A 21,834-nucleotide genomic window follows, 5' to 3' on the forward strand; every position below is an offset into this window, starting at 1 on the left:
TATCCATTATAGGCTGCCAGGCAGTAAAAAAAAAAAAACAAAAACTGAGGAGGCCATTTCAGGGAGAGGAAAGACCATGTGGGAAAAGCATCAAGAGTTTGAAATTGCATGGCCTGTTCAGGGAAGAGCAGTTAGGTGATGTGGTGTGAGCAGAGACTGAGAGGAGGAATATTGCAGAAGACAGAGCTTCAAAATTAGATGCACAACAAATTTTGAAGAGCCTTTTATACCTTGCAAAGAGTTTTGACTCTCTCATTACAGGCAGTCGTGTCACTTTTAAGGAACGTTATATACTGATCTGTTTGGAATTTTAGGGAAAAATAACCACACCCTAGAGGGGAAAAACTGGAGTTGGTAATCCCACAATGACTTGCATAGAGTAGGCAGGCACTTAAGAAATTAAATTTCAACAATGCTGTTGCTCAGATCTTTTTAGAATTGTTTCCCCGTAATCAGCTGCAGAGTACACAGTGCATTCTTTTGATTATTAGTGGTGAATTTTCAGTCTTTTTGAAAGGATTTGATATTTAGTAGTTGGTAGGAGTTATTTTGGAGGAAGTTTGGAAACTATGGCAAATGAGCAAGCTGGGTAATTCCAGTTAGTACAACGTGATATATGATGACACTGATTTTTAGATGTTTAAATGTTTTCCGAAAAATAAAAGTATAGGAATTCACAGTTTAAACCTTCATTACTGTATAATCAGTCTTGAAGAAGCCAACATTTACCTTTCCTTTATTATTTTTGTTGGTATCATTATTTTATATATTTTTTCATTTGTGAGGATTTACTAATATAATTCTGCCCAGTCTTTTGCATTTGTTGTTTTCCTTTCATTGCTTTCAGACCTCATCATATATTCCAGCTCATTCTGTGATGGTTTGTTGTTGATACTGGGGGGCTGACTCCTTTTGGATGTTCCTCGTCCTCAGTTTGCTGTTGATGCACCAATTCCCTGTGGAGGATTCTGGCTTATTGCTTTTTGTTTTGCCATCATCAGCTTACCAACCAAACCTAACTATTAGTAGTGATTTTTTTTTTTCTTGCTTCTGCCCCTGCCTCTATGTTGATAGTTCTTTCTAAATTTGTACCAGTTTTTCCTGAATTAAAAACAAACAGAAAACACTATGGGGTACTTAACACCTCCCAACAAAAAAATGGTCATATGGTAATGGTTTATTGTTTTTTCAAGTAATAAAATTGAATTCAAACAAATCATAAAGATCAAAGTTGCCTTCTAAGCCTTTTTAAATAAACAGATAATTTAAAATTTTCTCTAAATTCCTTATCTTAACTTATCTTTGGCTTGAGCTGCCTCTAATTCATTCATCTTCTCAACTTTCATTGATCACTTTTTACTCATTTGTTAATCATGTATTGCCTGTGCCTTATTTACCAGGCACTGTGTTAGACATTGAGGGAAGGAGTTGCATAAAGGCATGATCTCTGCCTTCCATAATCTTATATTACTTGTCCAGTGTTGGAAAAAAGACAAATAAAATAAGTTACATAACATGGGGAGAAATGCTATGATAAAGATATGCACAGGATTATATGGGGGTATATGAAGGCACAGAACTGTGAAGGCTTAGCAGGGAGACCTGCAGGAGACAAAGTATGTGTGGAATAAAGAGGAAAGGTGGGAGGTGAATAGGGTTAGATCTAGGGGCCAGATAATAAAGAGCCATGGTTCGACTTTCCCTGAAAGTGGTGGGAATCACTGCCACATTCATTTGTTTCTTTTAGTTCTGTACTAAATCCTTGGCTAGGTGTTAAGAACTTGGAGAGCATAGCCTGCTTTCAGGGAATTCATAATTTAATAAGGGATACTGATAATTAAGCAGAAAGAAATAATCTTTAAGCAACTAGGTGACTTTTCAATCAAGAATAAATGGTTGTCAGTATAATTTCTTTTCTGGAGATGTTTAAGAACTTCAGTGTTTACAAACTATGAAGACTTTCTATAGGATGAGAACTAGGATGCGTAAATTGTAAGTTTTACAAAATTTTACATGTAACATGTAATTTTTTATCAGGAATAGTAAACCTACACATCCAGAATTCAGAATGTCTGCACATAAAATCTACTACTACTATATAGTAGGTGTATGACATTTATTCACCCATCACTTACTATGAACTAAGAATACAAAGTTAAGTAAGATTTGGTTCCCACCATTGAAGAAATTACAAGTTAATGGGAATAAATAACCACTAATTGGTCTGTGTTACAGCAGAATAGCAGTAGTAATAGCTGTCGGTTACTGTGCACAAGTGCTGAGTGGTGCCTCGTTTTTGAATTACACCAGAAGACCACTCTGAGGTTGGTTTTGGAAGTTACTCTCTTCTCACACATGAGAAATCTGATGCACAAAGACGGTGACTGACCTGCTGAAGGTACAACAGCTGGTAAATGGTGCAGCTAAGATTTGAATCCAGGTAACTAGTTGCAAAGCCTGTGTAACCACAGTGCTATACGGTCTCTCTCAGTGATGAATATTTTATACCAGACTATAACTGAAGTACCATGGTGTAAGATACAGCAACAAATTCCGCCTGGAGGTTTGGGAAAGACTTCTCTGAGAAAGTGACCTTAGAGCTTAGCTCTAAGCCCTAAGGAGAAGTAGAAGATGGGGGGGGGCGTCCTTGGCAGAAAGTACACGACACAAATACACAAAGTGCTCAAGAACCCAAGAAGGCTGGGAGATACTTTCAGTGCAGCAGAATTTAGAGTGAAACAGGTGGCCTAGTGAGAAAAGAGTCTGTAATCATAAATGGGGCCAGAGGGTCTAAGAGTTTAGATAGTAGATTAAGGTACTTTGGTTTATTCTTAGGCAATAGGGAATCAGCAGAGGTTTTAAATCAGAAAAGTGATATGGTATCTACTTTGGTTTTCAGAAAAAAACTGAGGAGCTGTAGGGAAGATGCACTCAAGACAGCGCTACCAGTGATGGTAGTGAGATTGAGAATAATTTTATCCATCGTTTCATAGAACCAGGTTTTGGTTTTCTTGATTTTCTCTGTTCTCATGTTTTTAGTTTCATTGATTTGTTGCCCTAATTTGTTATTTCTTTCCTTTTGCCTTCTTTAGGCTTAAATTGCTCTTTTTTTTCCCCTTGTTTCCTAAGGTAGAAAGTCAGGCTATTTAAAAATCTTTATTCTTTTGTGATATATGCAGTTGGTGCTACAGATGTCCCTCTAAGAAAGAACGTTTTTCACTGCATTTTACACATTTTGATAAGTTATATTTTCATTTAGTTTAAAATATTTTAAAATCTCTTGACACTTCTTTGACTTGTTTTTTAGATACATGTTTAATTTCCAAATGTTTGGGGCTTTTCCAGCTGTCTTTTGTTACTGATTTCCTGTTTAACTCCATTGTGATCGGAGAGCACATTTTGTATGATTTCCGTTCTTTTGAATTTGTTAAGGTGTGTTTATGGCCCAGTGTGTTACCTGTCTTGGTGAGTGTTCCACATGAGTTTGAGAAGAATGTGTGTTCTGCTGTGGCTGGATGGAGTGTTCCATAAATGTCAGCTGTAGTTCTGGTTGATTGATAGTACTGTTCAGCAAACTGTGTCTGTATTGATTTCCTGCACACTTGATCTGTCAGTTATGGCATGAGAGCTGTTGCTGTCTCCAACTCCAATAGTGGGTTTGTCTTTTTCTTCCTTCAGTCCTATCAGTTTTTGCCTCATATAGGTGAATACTCACATTAGGCTTACATATGTTAAGGATTGCTAAGTCTTAGAGAATTGAACTTTCTGTCCGTATGTAATGCTCCTCCCTATCCCTGATGGCTTCCCTTGTTCTAAGGAAAAGTTGTGTTGTCTAAAGTTAATGTAGCCACTCCAGCTTTATTTCATTGGCTTCAGCATGATGCACCTTTCTCCATTTCTTTACTTTCAGCCTGATTATTTAAAGTGGCTTTCTTGTAAACACTATTGAGATGTGTTTTTTTAATCCACTCTGACATTGTGTCTTTTAATTGGTGCATTTAGACTATTCACATTTAAAGTGATTGTTGATACAGTGAGATTAAAATCTGTCATGTTTATAACTTCCCTATTTGTTGCATTTGTTATTCTTTTCCCCCACTGTCCTTCTGTCTTCTCTGGCTTTAACTGAGCATTTTACATGATTTCCTTCTGTCTCCTCTCTTTGTGTATCAATTAAACTTTTTAGTGGTTGCCCTAGAGTGTACATTTCCTACAAATTTTGGTCTGCCTTCAAATAACTCAAGTAGAATATGTGTATCTTTTAAAAGTAATCCCAACTCCTTGTGAGATTGCTGTTATTCATCTCACTGATTCATAAACTATAATCACCCAATACATTATTGCTACTCTTACTTTAAAAACAATCTTTTAAATCAGTTAAGGATAATAACAATTTTTATTTTAACTTCATTTATTCCTTCTCTGACAGCCTTCTCTTAGTTACATAACAGGCTTACCCTGGAGGTACTGCCAATTTGGTCCAAACCACCTTAATGAAGTGAGTATTGCAATAGAGCAAGTCACATGAAGGTTTTGGTTCCCCAGCACATGTGAAAGTTATTTTTACACTGTAGTATAGTCTGTTAAGCATGCAATAGCATTATATCAAGAAAAACAATGTACATACCTTAATTAAAAAATACTTTATTGCTAAAAGATGCTAACCATAACCAACAACATAGGGTTGCCACAGACCTTCAGTTAGGAAAAACACAATCAGTGAAGTGCAGTAAAACACATTATGCCTGTACAATTTCTGACCTATGTCATTTTTCTCTCCCTGAACGACTTTTAATATTTCTCTCATGGCAGGTCGCCTCACAATAAATTTCCACATTTTTTGATTTTCTGAGAAATTCTTTATTCTTCTTTCACTTTTGAAGGATAATTTTATTAAATATAGAATTCTAGGCTGGTAGGTTTTTCTTTCAACACTTCAAATATTTCCCTCCATTCTCTTCATGTCTGCATGCTTTGGATGAGAAGTCCACTGTAATGTTCGTTCCTGATCTTTCATAGGTAAAGTGTTTCTCCTTCCCTCACCCTTCTTAACTCACTCCCTTTCCAGATTCTCTCTTTATTTTTGACTTTCTATAGTTTGAATATGAAATGCCTAAATGTAGTCTTTTAGGTATTTAATCTTGTTTGATAGTCTCTGAGCTTTTGGTATCTGTGGTTTAATGTCTGTCATTAAATTTAAAGTTCTTAAACATTGTTACTTCAAATATACCACTGGTCTAGTCTCTCTTCTCTGGAAGCTTCTGTTGATTTATCTCCAGGCTCACTAATCCTTTCCTTGGCCATAACCAGTCTGCAGTTGAGCTCATCAAAGCATTCTTCATATCTGTTACAGTGCTTTTGATTTTTATCATTTCTTTTTTTTTTGTATAAATGTATTTTTATTGAAGTTTAGTCAGTTTACAACGTTGTGTTAATTTCTGGTGTACAGCATAATGCTTCAGTAATACATGAACATACATATATATCATACATGAACATAAATTTTTCTTTTTAAAAAACAATTTTTTAGAGGGGTAGGTAGTTAGATTTACTTATTTATTTTTAGAGGAGATACTGCAGATTGAACCCAGGACCTCATGCTTGCTAAGCATACGCTCTACCCCTTGAGCTATATCCTTTCCTTAGAGCATGGTTGGTGTGGTTGTTAAGTGTGGAAGAGGGGAACTGTTTTATAATCTTATGATTAAAAGTCAGTGTTTTAGTGGGCCTGTGACTCTGGGCTGTGACCTTCCCAAGTGTTTCCCTTGGGCTGTTTCTTCTCTCAGCCAACAGCACCCCCCACCCCTTAGGTGAGACTGGAACGCTGGGAGTGGGTAGGGGGTTGGAGTGGGAAGGATGCCCTTCCCTCAGGTGAGATGAACTAAGATACATTTTTCCACCCTGGAGAACAGGCCTTTATTATGGAGTTTGCTCTGGGAACATTTCACAGTAATTACTCTTCCCCTCCCTCTGCCAGAGCCAAGAGGGGATCTTTCCCAGATCTTCTCTGTGAGAATCTGGTGGGGTTCCTGGAAGCCCAGCCTAGGAAAGTTGTGCTGAGAGCCTGGAGACTATGGCCCCCAGGAGCTTCACCCTCTCATGCGTGTCCACTCTTGAGCCCGTAGCAGCTCTTTATACTTACATTTAAGTGTCCGCACCAGTTTATGGCTCCAGGGCTTTCTATTCTAGATAAGCATATTTCAGCTGTAACTTTCTGGACTTGCCTGTCTCTCCAGATTTCAGGGATTACTTTGCCTTGCAGCCTCAGTTCCCTGAGGGTTTGAGGAAAGTCCTTCGTTTCCAGTTTATTCAGCTGTTTCTTACGTAAGCACAGGAGTGATGACTTCTAGGCTCCTTACATTTTGGTGCTGAAATCCTGACTTTTTAAAATTTAACTTCTTTTTTTCTCCTAACTTCATTCCTTAATATGGATGCACCATGGGTTACCTATGCCTCCATTAAAGGACTTGGCTGTTTCTGACTTTTCGTTATTATAAACAATTATAAAAACGTACAGTGCGGCAAACCGCCTTGTACTGTGAGTATTACTCTAGGTCAGCTTCCTGGAAGAGGCATTACTAGATGAAAGAGTAGGTATGTGGATACTATGAGATTGCTCTGAAAAAGACTACTAGTTTATAATTCTAATCAGCAAGTTGTATACAGTTCCATTTTTTTCTATTCTTACTATGTAATATGTTTTATAAATCCTATTAATTTTTGCAAAGCTGAGCAAACAGTTGTACTTGTTTTTATTTGCATTTCTCTAATTATTAGTGATTTTAAGTACCTTTTCACGTGTGTGTTTTGTTGCATTTCATGTGAAGAATATTTCCTGGAGACAGTCTATTTCTATTCCATCCTTATGTTGGTATTAGGTTGTTGATTTTTAAGAGTCCCGTGAATAGTCTAGTTATTAATACTTTGTTATAAGGGTCATTATTATTTTTGCCTTTTTGTCATTTGTCTTTTAACTTTGTGGTATTTTTAGCTATATATCTGTCTCTCTTTTTTCCTTTTTTAGAATTTATTTTAAACTATAAGTATTTCCTTTTATATTTTCTTCCAGTATTTTATTGTTTGTTTACATTTCAGTCTTTAATCCATTTGGAATTACTAGTTTTTATTTATGAAAATGATAGTTTTAGAGAATCATAAATTTATGTTGTAACCAGTCTGCAGAACTGTAGAATTTTCTCCACAGTATCCAACAGCCCACAATTAGAAATGGACAAATTGTGTGGTTGAATTCATCCAGACATGGGTACTAGTTGTAAATGTGTATAGCTTAGGAGTGCAAGAGAAATGAAGAAATGAATCTGAATGTCACTGAAGAGGTTAAACATAGTCTAATCTCTGCTGAGGAATAGGAAGATTGGGAAAAGTCAAGAATAAGGGATACCATTGAGGACCAGAGATTTAGGGAGCGAGAAAGTGGGTGGATTGAAAGTTATAATCTCAGAGTAAGATTTTGGAACTTGAAATTTCAGAAATAGAGAAATTCTTAGTAGTGATAGGTCAAGGATATGGCCCTGAATGCCTTCGGCCTACTATGCAGTGTGCCATCCCTCCTCTGAGGATACTGAATATGTGATCACAGAGCTGAATGACTTGAACTAGAGATTAGTGGAGATGTGTATAATGCAAAATATGTCAGTATTAAGCAGTCATAGATTACAGAAGCATTGTGCTACAGAAATTCTTTTACAGGTCTTTTATCCAAAATTTTGAACACATATTCTTATAAACTTTCAGAGAATGATGGGGAATCTCGGGTCAGCCTGCAAAAGTTTATTCCATAATATAATTTAATTATACTATATTAATCATATCAAATAATCTAACTGTCATTTAATTATTAGGGTAAATGTGTCTTGAGGGCTCCCAAAACAGCAGTGGGGGCCCTAGAAGGAAGAGTTCAAGAAAGGTGTCAGAGAGAGGTCAACAGTGGCTACTCGTAATTGGAAGTCATATCTAAGGGAAGCCTTCTTAAATGAAGGCAGTGCTTTTGCTTTGGAATACGCTTTTGTCTATGAAGAGAGAAAATTAAGCACACTGAAAAGATGCTTTGAGAAATTGTCTAGTGCAGTGTATGTATAGGATGATGAGTTTACTGATGAGGTGGGGAGGATGGGGGATTTTGGAAACAGATCTGAAGTAATTATATTTTGCCATATAAATGAGATGGCCGATCTTGTAATATCTCGTAGGTGGGACTAAAACCTGATCATGACTGTCCTTGAAGGCAAAAAGCTTAATGTTTCAGCAGATAGAAATTTTAATTCTAATTCAGGGTTTATAGTACTTATAGTTCTTTTTCAGTGTATAGATTTGATCGCTGGGTTACGTTCACAGTATGTTGGGAGCCTCTCAGAGCTTCGCCTACATACTTCACAAGTGTAAGAAGTTTTGCCTTTGCTCTCCATGGTATAAGAAAAAGTGGGATTTTCCCCCAGAAAGTTTAAGAAAAAAATAAAAGCCTGAGGAATTACTTACAATTCTTTAATGAAACTGTAAGATTTTCTGAAGTAATATGAGCTACTTATTTCTTCTCTTGTGGAATTAAGGAGTTACTTAGAAAAGATAAGTTTTTAGCCAAGCTACTCAAAGGCCATTAATTACTTGACACATACATTTTACAAATTTAGGCTACTTTCTTCTTCTATACCCTTCTGTAATTTAAATGATGACAAACTGTTTAAAGGATTTAAATAATTTTTCAAGCATTTCCAGAGGATTTTCAAGCATTAACACAAGAGATTAGAATAAGAAATACTGTCTGAGCTCATTGCAATAATTATCTCCTTGCTATTTAAATAACCCCCTGTTGGCAGTGCAAACACTTTTCTCTTGTGAAACAAAATAGAGTTTATATTGGAAAACTAGTTCTTATACACAATAATCTTTGTAAATATTTTGAAAACCCCTAATAACATTACCCCCCAAATAATCATTCTATGATTTGTCCCCACTATTATTAAATTTTGCCTGTCTCTTCTATATTGGTTTATAAACCTCTTATTGAGCATCTAAGAAATAAATGTTCCCTTAATTTTTTATCATTTTGTAAGTCTCTGAAACACTGTAAGAGCCTATGCTGTTTCCTTTCCCTTACTTGCTTAAATAACTAAAATGTAAATGAAAAGGAATTAAATGTTACATGATCAAGTTGAGGAAAGATAAGAAATTTTTAAATTACTGAATGTAACTAATGTCCTTGGCATTTCACAAAAAGGATGTGATTTTACATACATGGTACACAAAGGCTGTGAGGAAAGATTTTACTGTTGTGAGAAACCCAAGACTCAAGGGAATTAAGAGCCTTTCACCTGAAGTTACCTATCTTATACGGGCATATTTGTACAGGATGGACCGAAAAGTGCCTGTTCTTTTCTTCCCTTTCACTGCTGAAGAGTACTTTAAACATGGTAGTTCTTGTTCTAAATTATACTCTACATTATAAACATTGAAGTATAAACAAAACAATGAGTCAGCAATTTGATATACTTAAGTATTTCTTGGTAAATTAGGAGAAAAAGAGAAATCTGATTTTTTTCCATCACTGAGATTATCTGAGTAATTGAGAATACCAGTAAACCCATTTAGCTGACTGATATATATACACCCCTTTGTATCTGATAAATATTATATAACGATGGCACAATAGCTTGATTACATCTGGTTAATGTTTGTCATTGTGTTTGTGAGTTTACTGAAATAAATGTTGATTAATTTAGTGCATCTTCAGAAAAATTAAAAAATTTTTCCATTCTAGTTGCTACTTGATGCTAAAAAAAAATTAATATTCTAGAATCAAGTTGCCAAGAATTCTGTAATTTAAAATGGGCACATGAATATGAGTAAGCGAGAAGGGCTGGACCAGGAGGTGGGAGTCCTGGATTCCCATTCAGTTCTTTTTCCCCGGGAGATTTTGAGCAAGTTGTTCTTGTCTTGGGGCCTCACAGAAAGGTAGAATTAATTTTCTCTTTGGCCCACTTGCTTAAGTTGGAATGAGGAGCAAAGGAAATGGTCTGAAAATGCTTTGAAACTCTATAAATAAAGATTGAGGCTTGACTTTTTAATGTCATAGCCCTCTTTGAAAACTGGAGATCCCTTAAAAAAATTATTTTAAAGTTTTAGAGGATCATGAATCCCCTAACTCCTACCCACACACTCTAGATTATGAACTGAATTGTAGGCTAAGAAACAGAGCAGATCTATGTACAATCTAAAATGTTAGCTAATTTGCACAAGTTTTATAATTCATTTCAAATGTTATTTTTGGTCTGAGTGTTTTCCAGGATGATAAATACCAACACGTAGTAGGCTGTTTGAATGTATTTGTTGAAATCTTTATATTTACACTTGGAGAACTTAGACACATTTTCTGAGAATGAAATATGTTGAACAACTTTGAACTGGACCGACTGTCATTTTGTAGTTCAGGTGTTCTCCTCGGCCTGCACCTGTGGTCTAAACACTCTTCCCTGCGCCTGGACACCTGGCAGTATTGAGTGCTCTTGGCACAGTGGTCCTTCAGCATAGACGGCCATTGGCAGAGCCCCAGGCAGAGTGTGTCTTCCTGCTCCTCACCTGTGATGAGTCACATCGTGGCCTCCTGTTGGAGTCGAGCTAGGATGCATAGCCATATGCCTGCAGCCACACATGGAATCCACTCAAAATTCTCAAGGACCAGCATGTTTAAGATGCTATTTTTCATGGTTTTAAAAAAAAATCAATAGGCAGATGTTTAATAAATAAAGCTCTAGCCTTGCAGTAGTCTCTCATTTCTTAAGAAATGGCATACTGGCTTATGTAGCAAAATTAAAAATTAATCTTCAGGTTATTCCTGCTTTTCTACAGATTAAAAAACAAACTGCCCTTTTCTCAAGTTCTATATATCTGTAATGTCCTCCCAACCTTCCTTGTTCCTTTTGTAAGATACCCTCTTTATGTGTCTGAAATTAGCTAATTGCTGGCACGGTTAGTGGTGGTTGAAAAGGACTGATGATGCTTTCTGAAAGCTGAGTGTTACTGATTCTGGTGTGTGTTCTGACCCAGTGGTTGGGCTCTTTATTTCTTAACTGCAGCTCTAGCCAGGGATGCATTTTACACTGTGATTCAGTATATACAAATACACCCCTACCTAAAATAAGTTTCATGAAATAATAATTACCCTTCCTACGTGTATTCCAATATCTTCTATTTCATTCATTTTTCCATTGGAATATAGTTGATTTTACAGTATTATATTCTATTCCACTTTTTAAAAAATTGCTTGTCATGATCCACGAAATGAGTTAACATGACCTGCCGAAGTGGTCTTCAGTTGTATGATAATATTCACTTTTTTCTTATGATTTATAATATATTTGAGGTTATCATTTAATTTGTATATTTCAAACTATAATGTAAACTCTTCAGCAGGTACCCCAAGTATAATCCTTTATATAGAAAAAAATTAAATAATTAAAAATAGAAAACTTGGTGGGTTTTTTTTTTTTTGGTTGTGTTAGATGTTTTGAGGTGAGGTTTAACTTTCTATTCTCTTATTCTTCATACATTTGCTCATCTATTAAACAGCATACTAATTGTAAGATTTGTAATCCCTTTATTTGTTGAACTTGCTGTGACTAACTTAATTGGAAATGCTTGTTGCTTGTCCAGTTAATTTTTTACATTTAATGTTTTACATTTTATCCAAATTGTGGCAAAGCCAGCAGGAACGTTGAGTGCCATGATTCATAATTTGCCATTTAGAGAGATTTCTCAAAATTAGCTTTGCCTCTACCTTTTCTGTTTAAAGAGGTAGAAAAAAATATTTTAGATAGAATTTTTTATTTTTCAGATTTTTAATAAGTTCTTCCATGCATGTTTGACCCAGTCAAGGCAATGACATTTTGACTGTGTATGAACATCTCCCTGCAGAATTAGAAGTGTTTATCACCAACCAGCCAAGATGAACATGGTGAAGAGGATCATGGGGCGGCCGAGGCAGGAGGAGTGCAGCCCACAAGACAACGCCTTAGGACTGATGCACCTCCGCCGTCTCTTCACTGAGTTGTGCCATCCTCCCCGGCACATGACTCAGAAGGAACAAGAAGAGAAGCTGTACATGATGCTGCCAGTGTTTAACAGGGTGAGTCCAGGTCGCCAGGCACATGCCTTCTAGGATGGGGTGGTACTTCAGGAATCTTGAGATAGAAAAAAAACGATAGAATGAGTTAATTTTTAAGACGCTTGATGTTTTCATTCCTTCCTTTCAATTTGCTATAATGTGACGTGAGACCTGGTCAGAATGAACTCCCCTTACTTCTAACAGATAAAAGGAAGATTATGAGTATTTTGTGAAATGTTCCCCTAATGGCTGATATTTGGTAGGAAGGTAGGTTGTAAATTACCACTTAGTTATTTCCATTATCTTTTGAAGTGATGGTTTATGACATCAAATGGTACAGTTGCCCAAGGGCTTTTTACACTTCGAAGAATCATTTTAGTTTGCTTTATTCTGTGGCAGGTTTTCTATAGAGATTTAGTTATAGAGTTATAGGCTCTAGAGAGTCAAAATAGAGTTAACGTTTTATTGCCTTCTGTTGAGTTGATTACATGTAGCAGTCTTAGTGGGGATTTAAAAAATATTCTTTAAATTTTTTATCACAGATTTATATGCACATAGTTTTAAAAAGTCAAGTAGTTCCACAGGCTTATAGGTGCCCTGCTGCACTCCACTGCTGATTGCAGTGCCGCGTTTGGGTCTTCCAGCTTCTACATAACGTACGTTAATATACCAAATAACTGCTGCTGCTTGATTGTTCAGTTCTAATTGACTTCTTACTGAGGAATGTGAGAATTAGCTTTTTTACCTCCTCACCATGCATACATATATTCCTTCATACGTGCTGCCCTCCTCCTTACCTTTCCACACAATTATACCATTTGTTGAAACAAGATTCAGTGTTTATACTCTGCTGACCCTGGTGTAAATATTATTCATAGATGAACTTTAAAGTAGATCACTATTATTTTTCCATCTTTATAGAACTTGTTTTCCCGAGACTTTATAAAATAACTATCTCAATTTCTGCCTTTCTTCGTGTCTCCTTTTCTCTCTCGTCTTTTCCTCTCCCTTCCCCTGTCCTTCTCTGCCCTGCTCTGTCTCTGCCCTTCTTCTAGGTCTTGCTCCTTCCCTTCCTGTTTCTCTCTCTTTCTCCCCAACTCTGGTGCCCTTTCTCTCTCTCCTCCCCTCCCTGCCCCTTCCCTCCCCATGTCTCTCTCACTGTCTCTCTCCCTCCTTCCTCTTCCCTTATTTCTTCCTCTCCCATGTCCTTCTCTTTCCCCTGCATCTGTGACTCCTTGTCTCCCTGAAAAGTCTCACTTGGTCTCTTTATTGTTTGTTCTCTGGGTCTGCTAGTTTGTCTGAAAATTTCTAGGTTCTTCTTTTTCTCATTATTTTGAAATTTTACTGAGGCTTCCTGATTAACGTTAATCTGCAAACTTGTTCTTTTCAATTCTGGGAAAATATTTTGAAATTCTTTTGGTGAATATTGTCCCCTTTGTGTTTTACATGTTCCCCTTTTCCGCAACTCTGTCAATCAGATACTAACTCTTCTGGGCTGACCTTCTGCTGTCATCTTTTTAATTTCCTTAAATTCTTTCTCTTTTCATTCTCTTAAAATTATATAGTGTCTCCCTATCTCAGAAAGTTTTAAAGCTTTGTCAGATTTTCTTATGCTTCTTTCATTGTTATTTGCTCCAAATTGCTGTTTTTCTTGGTTTACATTATTTTCTTTAATATTAGAGTAATATTCAGATGTCTGGTGATAACTGTTTATACATTGATAAATATTTAAGAATGAGATGTTGAAACACTGATTGGAAATTATGTAGGGGTGAGACTTTTCCAATGGTAACATAATCTGGCTGGATAAAATGCGGAGATCCTTCAACCTAGGATGTGTTGACATTTCAGGAGCAAGTATTTTCCAGTCTCCTGCCTGGAACATGTACATCAGCTAATGTTTTCTTAAAGAGAAGTTGAACAAGGCTAGTGTTTCATGTTCAGTAGACAGACATTCAATTAATCTCCAGTTTGTACCTGTCAGTGTTCTTGGTTGTGCTGCTGTTACTGTTGTTCTTCTCTGGGGCTTAGACCTCCAGATGTCTGCTGCACGTGAGAGGGGCTTCAATTTCTGGGCTTTAAAATAAGAATAAGAATATCTACCTTCTGGAGTTGGTATGAGAACTAAGTAGATAATGTACTTAAAGCACTTAACAAATGTTTGTCCTCGAGAACTTTTGTCTGTTACTGTTATTGTTGGTACTGCATTAAAAATAAAGACATTGCAGGAGAAAGCAAAGATTATAAACTGTTTATGCTGAAATACATTCAGGTTTTGTGTTACACCAAGCCAAAAGCTAATTTGACACCAAAGAGCGGTAGGCCCTACGTATTCCATGCTTATTTGTTTGCTTGTCCCTTCATTTGTACTGTTGTTGTGAACTGCTGATTCATTTGATGAAATTTATATCAGTTAGACATTGTGCCACTTTACTGAATATTGGAGTTTCTGAGAAAAGATACAGTCCAGTCTTGTGAATCTGAAGTACAATGAAGAAGAAAAACATATAATTCTGTTGGAGAAGAGGTAGGTGCATAAACCGATAATGGAGTAACAAAGAAATGTAGTATCAGAGACATGAAGTTCAAGCATGAGTCAAGGTAAAAGGCCAAGCATTTTGATACGTGCTAGTGTCTATTAACGGTCCAAGAAGTTGGTTTTACGTCAAGGAGAGGCAAAAAGTAAGACTGTCAAGACTGACAGGAGGCACATCATGACAGGTTTTATGTCATATTAAGAGCTGTACTTTTTCCTGGAGGCGTGCAGAGCCAGTGAAGTATATTCTAAGCAATAAAATAAGAGAGGAGAAGGAGCCAAAGCAAGAATGTCTCCTCGGTTTCTAATTTGGGTGGATGTTTTTCCCAGCAGCTAAGAAAGAAGGTGTAGAGGATAGATTCTTTTTGGGGCACTATTTGTGAGCTTCCCAGGTGGAGATATTCAGTCATCAATTAGAAGCTCAGGTGAGGAGTTGTGGCTGGATATGTATTTTGGGGACTACCGCAGAGATGTGGTAGTTGGAACCCTGGAAGGGGACGGGACAGGAGATGACTCATGGCTCACGCTCCACATGAGAAGAGCAGTAGCCAAGGATGAAGCCTGGAGAATATGACTAAGTAATGAAAGAGGGGAACACATAAAGATTACAGAACAGGAGCTGGTCAGTAGCAGTACAGAAAGAATCAGGAGAGGGTGATTATGGAACTCAAGAGACAGAAGTTGCAGGAAGGAGGAGAGCAGTCAGCACTGTCATGTACAATAGAGACCCGATAAGAAAAGGACTGAAAAGTGTGCATGAGGTTTGCCAGTTGGAAAGTCACTAGATGGTGGAGCCAGAAAGCAATGAATTGAGTTGTGGTTGGGAGACGAGATGAGACATTATGTACTCGGCTTGTAGAACCGTGGAAGATGAGAGAACAAAAGAGATTGATGGAGGTGAATCTGGCAATAAGAACATTTGTATTTATGTTTCTAGTATTTTACTTTGTTTTTAAAAGTGGGGAAGATCCAGGCATGCTCATGAAGAGAAGGGAAGAAAGCAGCAGAAGGGGGAATTTGGAAATTTTTAAGAGAGTGAAATTGAGAGGAGAGCATGGGTTCAAATTACAGATGGATAGGTGAGCTTTGAACAAGAGAGAGACACAGCATCCTGCAGGAGAGCATGTTTTGTTGGGTGCGACACAGATTTATATGAAGGTAGTGGGACGTTGAGTGAGATCTTGCTTGATGACCTCAGTTTCCTGTAGTTATCAACAGCAGATGAGGTCTGTTAAAAGTCTGAGGAAGTAGGTTGAGTAGGGGACCTCAGGGCATTGTGATGGTTTGGAATATTACTGAAAAGGAATGAGAGAAAGAATCAAAAAGGGACAACAAAATAATTAAAAAGTATTGAGGACCCAATGAAGATAAGAGAAAGTAAATTTGTACTGGATCTTATCCATGCAGGTGTGTGAATTTTCTCTTGCAGGCACAAAGCAGAGTGTGTGTAGAAGTAGAGAAGGAAGACGGATACATTATTTATTGGGATTTAAGTTTTGCTAGGCTGGTAAAGCAGAAGGGCAGGAGTAGAAGGATGGACATAGTAAGAGAGACTAGTTCACATACCACCCATGGGGTTGGATTGGGTAGAATAGGAGCAGAGGATGGAGATATCAGTGTATTTGGGGGGGGGGTGCTCATTTTTTAATGTATGAAATAAGAAGCTGAGAATGATGGAGGAGGGAGATGATAGAGTAGGAGAATGAGGAGAGGTGGGGAAAGGTTTAAAATAGCTATTTTGACAATGGATGAGACAATTGATTACAGACAAACCATTTTTTCAAGCCCTGTTGAGGTGACAGTCATTAATTTTTTGGAAACAGTTTCAGGAAGTTTGGCTTTGTTTTTGTTTTACTTCAGTATCACAGTGTCCTATTGGCTACTGAGTAGTTTGGAGTAATTCCCTTCTCTCAGGCTCACAAACATTGACAAGGTGACGATAATGTTAACAATAGTTAGGGCGATTGTTATTTTCAGCTGTTAACATAAATTAATAATATGTTGCATATGTGTCCCATCGCACGTCATCAGGCTTTCCCAGTCAGTTCAATGAATCAGTTCAAAGAATCATGCAAATACTTGTTTGTTGATTTAAGTAGACTTGAGATGTTCTAGTGATTATTCTTTGTTACTTAGACTGTTTGACTTAGTTCTCTTGTGTTCTGTGTTGCCATTAAGTCTCTAACTATTCTTTCAAGTCAGAAGTTTTTAGTTGGCCCATTTTTAAAAGTACATAAACAGTGGAATATTTCTCTCTTAGCCATAAAAAAGAATGAAATAATGCCATTTGCAGGAACATGGATGGACCTGGAGACTTATCATGTTAAGTGAAGTAAGGTCAGAGAAAGACAAATATCATATGATATCACTTCTATGTGGAATCTTAAAAAAATTACAAATGAACTTATTTAACAAACCAGAAATAGACTCACAATCATAGAAAACAAACTGTGGTTACCAAAGGGGAAAGGGGTGGGGAGGTGGAATAAATTAGGAATTTGGGATTGGCATATAGACACTACTATATATAAAAAAGATAAACAACAAGGACCTACTATAGAGCACAGGGAACTATATTCAATATCTTGTAATAACCTGTAATGGAAAAGAATCTGAAAAGGAATATATATGTAAAAAAAAAAGCACATGTGTATACATTGCCGTAGACCTCACAATGAGTGATTTAAGTATCATAAAGATTCATTCATCTCTTAACTAATGAAAAGATAAAGTTATTTCTGTACCATTGTGACTAATTTTATAATATATATAAATTCTGTTCATTGGCTTATTAACAAAGTAAAATTGTCCTTAGATAAGGCATCAAATCTATTAAATTTTTAAATAGATAACCATATTTATTTAATGTTAACAATTTATACATGAACATTCTCCGCTAGTAAGAAGTAACTTGGGTGAGTGAATAGCTCAGTATGGCTCCAGACTTCCTGCCATGATTGCCCAAAATGAACTGTACCGTCAGTGTTTGAGAGTTTGCTTGATTCATACTAAATGGCAAATAAACCATATTACTGTTAGACATGGGCATCCATCTACAGAATCGTTTTTAAAGTGTGCTCAGCAGTGTTATTCCAGTGCGTGGTTTCTGCCTTTAAGAGACACAGGTTGAGAAATGACATGTGTTGAGTCCTTTTCTGAGCCAGGTCTCATGCTGGGTTGTTCAGCTGCCTCCTGTGGTCTTCCTCACAGTCCTGCAACGACCCTGCTGGTACCTTCCTTCTCACTGATTCTCTCAAATGGAAAGATTATGGTGGATTCTGAGAATAGCTTGATAACATTTAAACAGCATTCTTAAAAAAAATTAACCTTTAGTCCCAAGAACAAAAGCTTACAGAAGAAATACTTGCTTTAAACTTATTCAAAAAGGAATAACGTTTAGTCATCAAAAAATTAACTGCCGTTGTTAATTACCTTGGTATATGTTATCACACTTCATTGTGTATGTTAAAATATAATCTTTACTAACTAGAGTTCTTTTAAAAACTCCTCTAATTTTTGAATTTATTTCTAATTAATGTTCAAGAAACATCTAAGTTGGACCTAGTGTCTCTTTTTTACTCCTTACAGGTAACCTTTATTTTTCAAATTGTTGGCTCTAAAAGAAGGATACTCAAATTTAGAACCAAATGAGAGAGAGATCAAGGGTCAGACAGATGAACTATTTACATATATGCAGCTTATATTTACAGATATACAGCTTTGTTACTTATTACATGATACCAGTGCAGTTGATGTTGGAGGATTGAAGTTAAGTCTGTGCAACCAAGGACTTGCTAATTTCACCCCTGCAAGAGTTAAGTTTACTTACCCAGTCATTGGCAAAACTAGATAAGCCACACCCAGAGCAGATGAGAGTGCATGTTCTCAGGAGGCAGGCATACCCTAGAAGGAGAGAGAAGGACTGAGATACACGTTCTCAGTGTACTCTCCCAGAAGTTGGTGGTCCTTCTTAGAAACAAGAAGAGCATAAGTGTTTACCTAATGATTTATATTAATTGATAAGAAATCTTAACTCACAGTATGAGATAATGAAAGTACAACTTCGTTCTCAATTTTTAAAATCTGTTACGTATATAGCACATTATTTAAACTAATTATTAAACTAATGATGGTCAGTACTCTCTAACTTAATTTTAGATATTATGTATATTTAAGGGGAAAAGACACCATTTTAGAAAACTTTGTGAAAATTCCAGCCTCTCTGTTATTAATATTTAATAAAATTTTATTGAACAGCTTCATAAGGTAATATATATATTGAGTCTCTGCTTTCTGCATGCTGTTAGGTAACACCATTCCTTTATTCTCCCTGAGTATACCAAAAATACTTAGTTGAAGAGCAGCTAGGAAATTTTCTGAAATTTATTTAGATGGATATTAAAAATGACCCTTCTAAAAACAAGTCAAACTATACTAATTACCTCTTAAGGTGAATACTGTACAAAGTTTTAGTGATAGGGTTCATGTGTAGTTTAATTGAGAAATACAGTACTGAGTGACAAAGAGCACAGCTTGGAATCAGACCTAATTTTTTTTTTTAAATTAAAATATAATCAATGTTGTGTTAGCTTTTGGTATGTAGCAAAGTGATTCAGATATATATGTATATATATATTCTTTTTCATATTCTTTCCATTATGGTTTATTTACAGGATTTTTAAAAAATTGAAGTATTGTTGATCTACAATGTTGTGTTAGCTTCTGGTGTATAGCATAGTGATTCAGTTACACATTTATATTCTTTTTCATATTTTTGGTTATTGCAAGAAAATTGAATATAGTTTCCTGTGCTATACAGTAGGACCTTGTTGTTTAGCTGTTTTATATATAGCAGTCCACATCTACAAGTCCCAGACTCCTAGTTCCTCTTTGGTAACCATAAGTTTGTTTTCTATGTGTGTGAATCTATCTCTGTTTTGTAAATAAGTTCATTTGTGTGATTTTTTTTAGATTCCACATGTAAGTGATATCATATGGAATTTGTCGTTCTCTGTCTGACTTACTTCACTTAGTATGATCATCTCTAGGTCCATCCATGTTCCTGCAAATGGCATTATTTCATTATTTTTATGGCTGAGTAGTATTCCACTGTGTGTGTGTGTGTGTGTGTACCACAGCTTCTTTTTCTAGTCATCTGTCAGTGGACATTTAGGTTGCTTCCATGTCTTGGCTGTTGTAACTAGTGCTCCTGTGAACACTGGGCTATCTTTTTTAATTAAAGTTTTCTCCAGATATTTGCACAGGAGTGGGATTGTTGAATCATATGGCAACTTTAGTTTTTTAAGGAATCGCCATACTATTTTCCATAATGGTGCACCAAATTACCTTTCCACTAACATGTAGGGGTGTTCCCTTTTCTCCACACCCTCTCCAGCATTTACTTTTTGTGGACTTTTTAACGATGGCCACTCTGACCAGTGTGTGATGATAACTCATTGTAGTTTTGATTTGCATTTTTCTCATAGTGGTACTGAGCATTTTCTCATGTGCCTATTGACCATTTGTGTGTCTTCATTGGAGAAATGTCTGTTTAGGAGACAGACCTAATTTTGAATTCTCTCTCCACCACCTCTTATTGTTTACCTTCTCTAACTCTTAATTTCCTTGTCTCTAAAATGGGGATACTGTATAGGATTTAATGAAATTTGAATGACATTACATGTCAAGTATTTGTCGGTGCTCATTATGTGATAATGATTGTTGTGCGTTTTTTCCTCGGTACTATTTTTTCATCTGGGTTATGAATGTCACATGTCTATTATAGACTCAACCCTCTGAGTTGAATGTATTACCACTTCTCTTGCTCAGCTCTCTCCTTTGACACATGAGGGAACTAAGAACCAGAAAATTTTGATCAGTAGTCAGTCCCTGAGGGTGAGAAGGAGAATCCAAGCCTCCTGGCTCCCAGCTTCATGCTCCAGCCTCTGTGGAGCACATTTAAATGTGTGATTGAAGCATTGTCTGTTTCCTACTGTTTGTGGAGGGTAGTGAATACATACCTGATATTTTAAAATTTAGTTGTTAAAGTCCATTACAAAAAATCTAGTCTTTTCTTTGCTGCCTTATATATTCGGTGTTATCTAAAATGTCAGGTTCATGCTTTAGCCCTTGTACTTCTCCAGCTTCATCTTGTACCGTTTCACCTCTCATTTGAAACACTCCGGCTTCACCCAGTTTTGACTCCTCAGCCGTCCAGCCTCTTGCCCATGCTGAGATCTTAGTACAGATCTCACTGCCTGGCACCGTCTTTCCTTATTGTGACCTTTTTTCTTTATTCAGAATGATCCTTCAGCATCAGTGTTGTCTCAGAGAAACCTTTTCTGACAGTCTTTTCCCACTTCAGGCATTCCCTTTCAGTTACCGTGTTTATTTCCTTTGTAATGTGTCACTATCCAACATAATTTTCATTTTTTAATTAACTTAACATTTGCCTCCTGTACTAAAATGTAAACTCCATGAGCACTGGAATCATATTTGCTTTATTTGCCTTTGTATTCACAATTCTTTATTTACCTTTGTGTTCATGACTTCAAATATATACGCCTGGAGTCATTTATAGGAGACCAGTAAATATTTATGAGTGAATAAATGAAAGAATCAGCATTGTTGGATCACTGAAGATTATTTATGTCAAAGAAGCAATAGTTGTTGATTTCAGATTAGCAAATCAGACATAACATTAACTTTGGATTGGTCAATTCAAGCAGGACTTCCCTTTTGAAAAAATTTCCCTATGGCAATAAACCCGTATACATCAGGATTTGCCTGAAAAGTTAGCTGCATTTTTAGCAGTGTATTATTCACCCAGCATGAAAACTGCTTGAATAAACCATATGCTATACTATCTAAGAAATGAGCAGCCTGTCTTATGAAGTTGTCATACTCTAAGGAATAAATAGTGCTTAATAATTCTTAGGAGCAAATTATATATCAATATAGTCTGAATAATAGGAATATTTATCTACTTTAAATCTAAATCAATTTGATAAAAGACTTAATAATTGAGCAAAATATGTAGTTGTTTTATAAACACCTTCATTAGGCAGTCACATACTGAGTGGACGAGGAATAGCTATTCAAGCATGTCACTGTTAGACTTCTCAATTTCTGATCCGTCTTCAGTTTGTTTGTTAGATAATATGGGTCTTATTTAACAGGC

At 36.3% G+C, this 21,834-nt stretch overlaps 1 protein-coding gene across 5 annotated transcripts in view; it reads left to right on the plus strand.

Moving 5' to 3' along the window:
- The window catches only part of WDFY3 (WD repeat and FYVE domain containing 3), a 242,775-nt gene that overhangs the window by 70,558 nt on the left and 150,383 nt on the right, over positions 1-21,834 (plus strand). For all 5 annotated transcript variants that reach the window (XM_032498818.1, XM_032498840.1, XM_032498836.1 and 2 more), the window contains one exon: positions 11,929-12,139. In XM_032498818.1, the coding sequence (XP_032354709.1) occupies positions 11,960-12,139 (180 nt within the window). In that variant the 5' untranslated portion in view covers positions 11,929-11,959. The remainder of the gene's footprint in view (positions 1-11,928; positions 12,140-21,834) is intronic.

Source organism: Camelus ferus, chromosome 2, assembly GCF_009834535.1.
Source record: "Camelus ferus isolate YT-003-E chromosome 2, BCGSAC_Cfer_1.0, whole genome shotgun sequence".
Lineage (NCBI taxonomy): Eukaryota > Metazoa > Chordata > Mammalia > Artiodactyla > Camelidae > Camelus > Camelus ferus.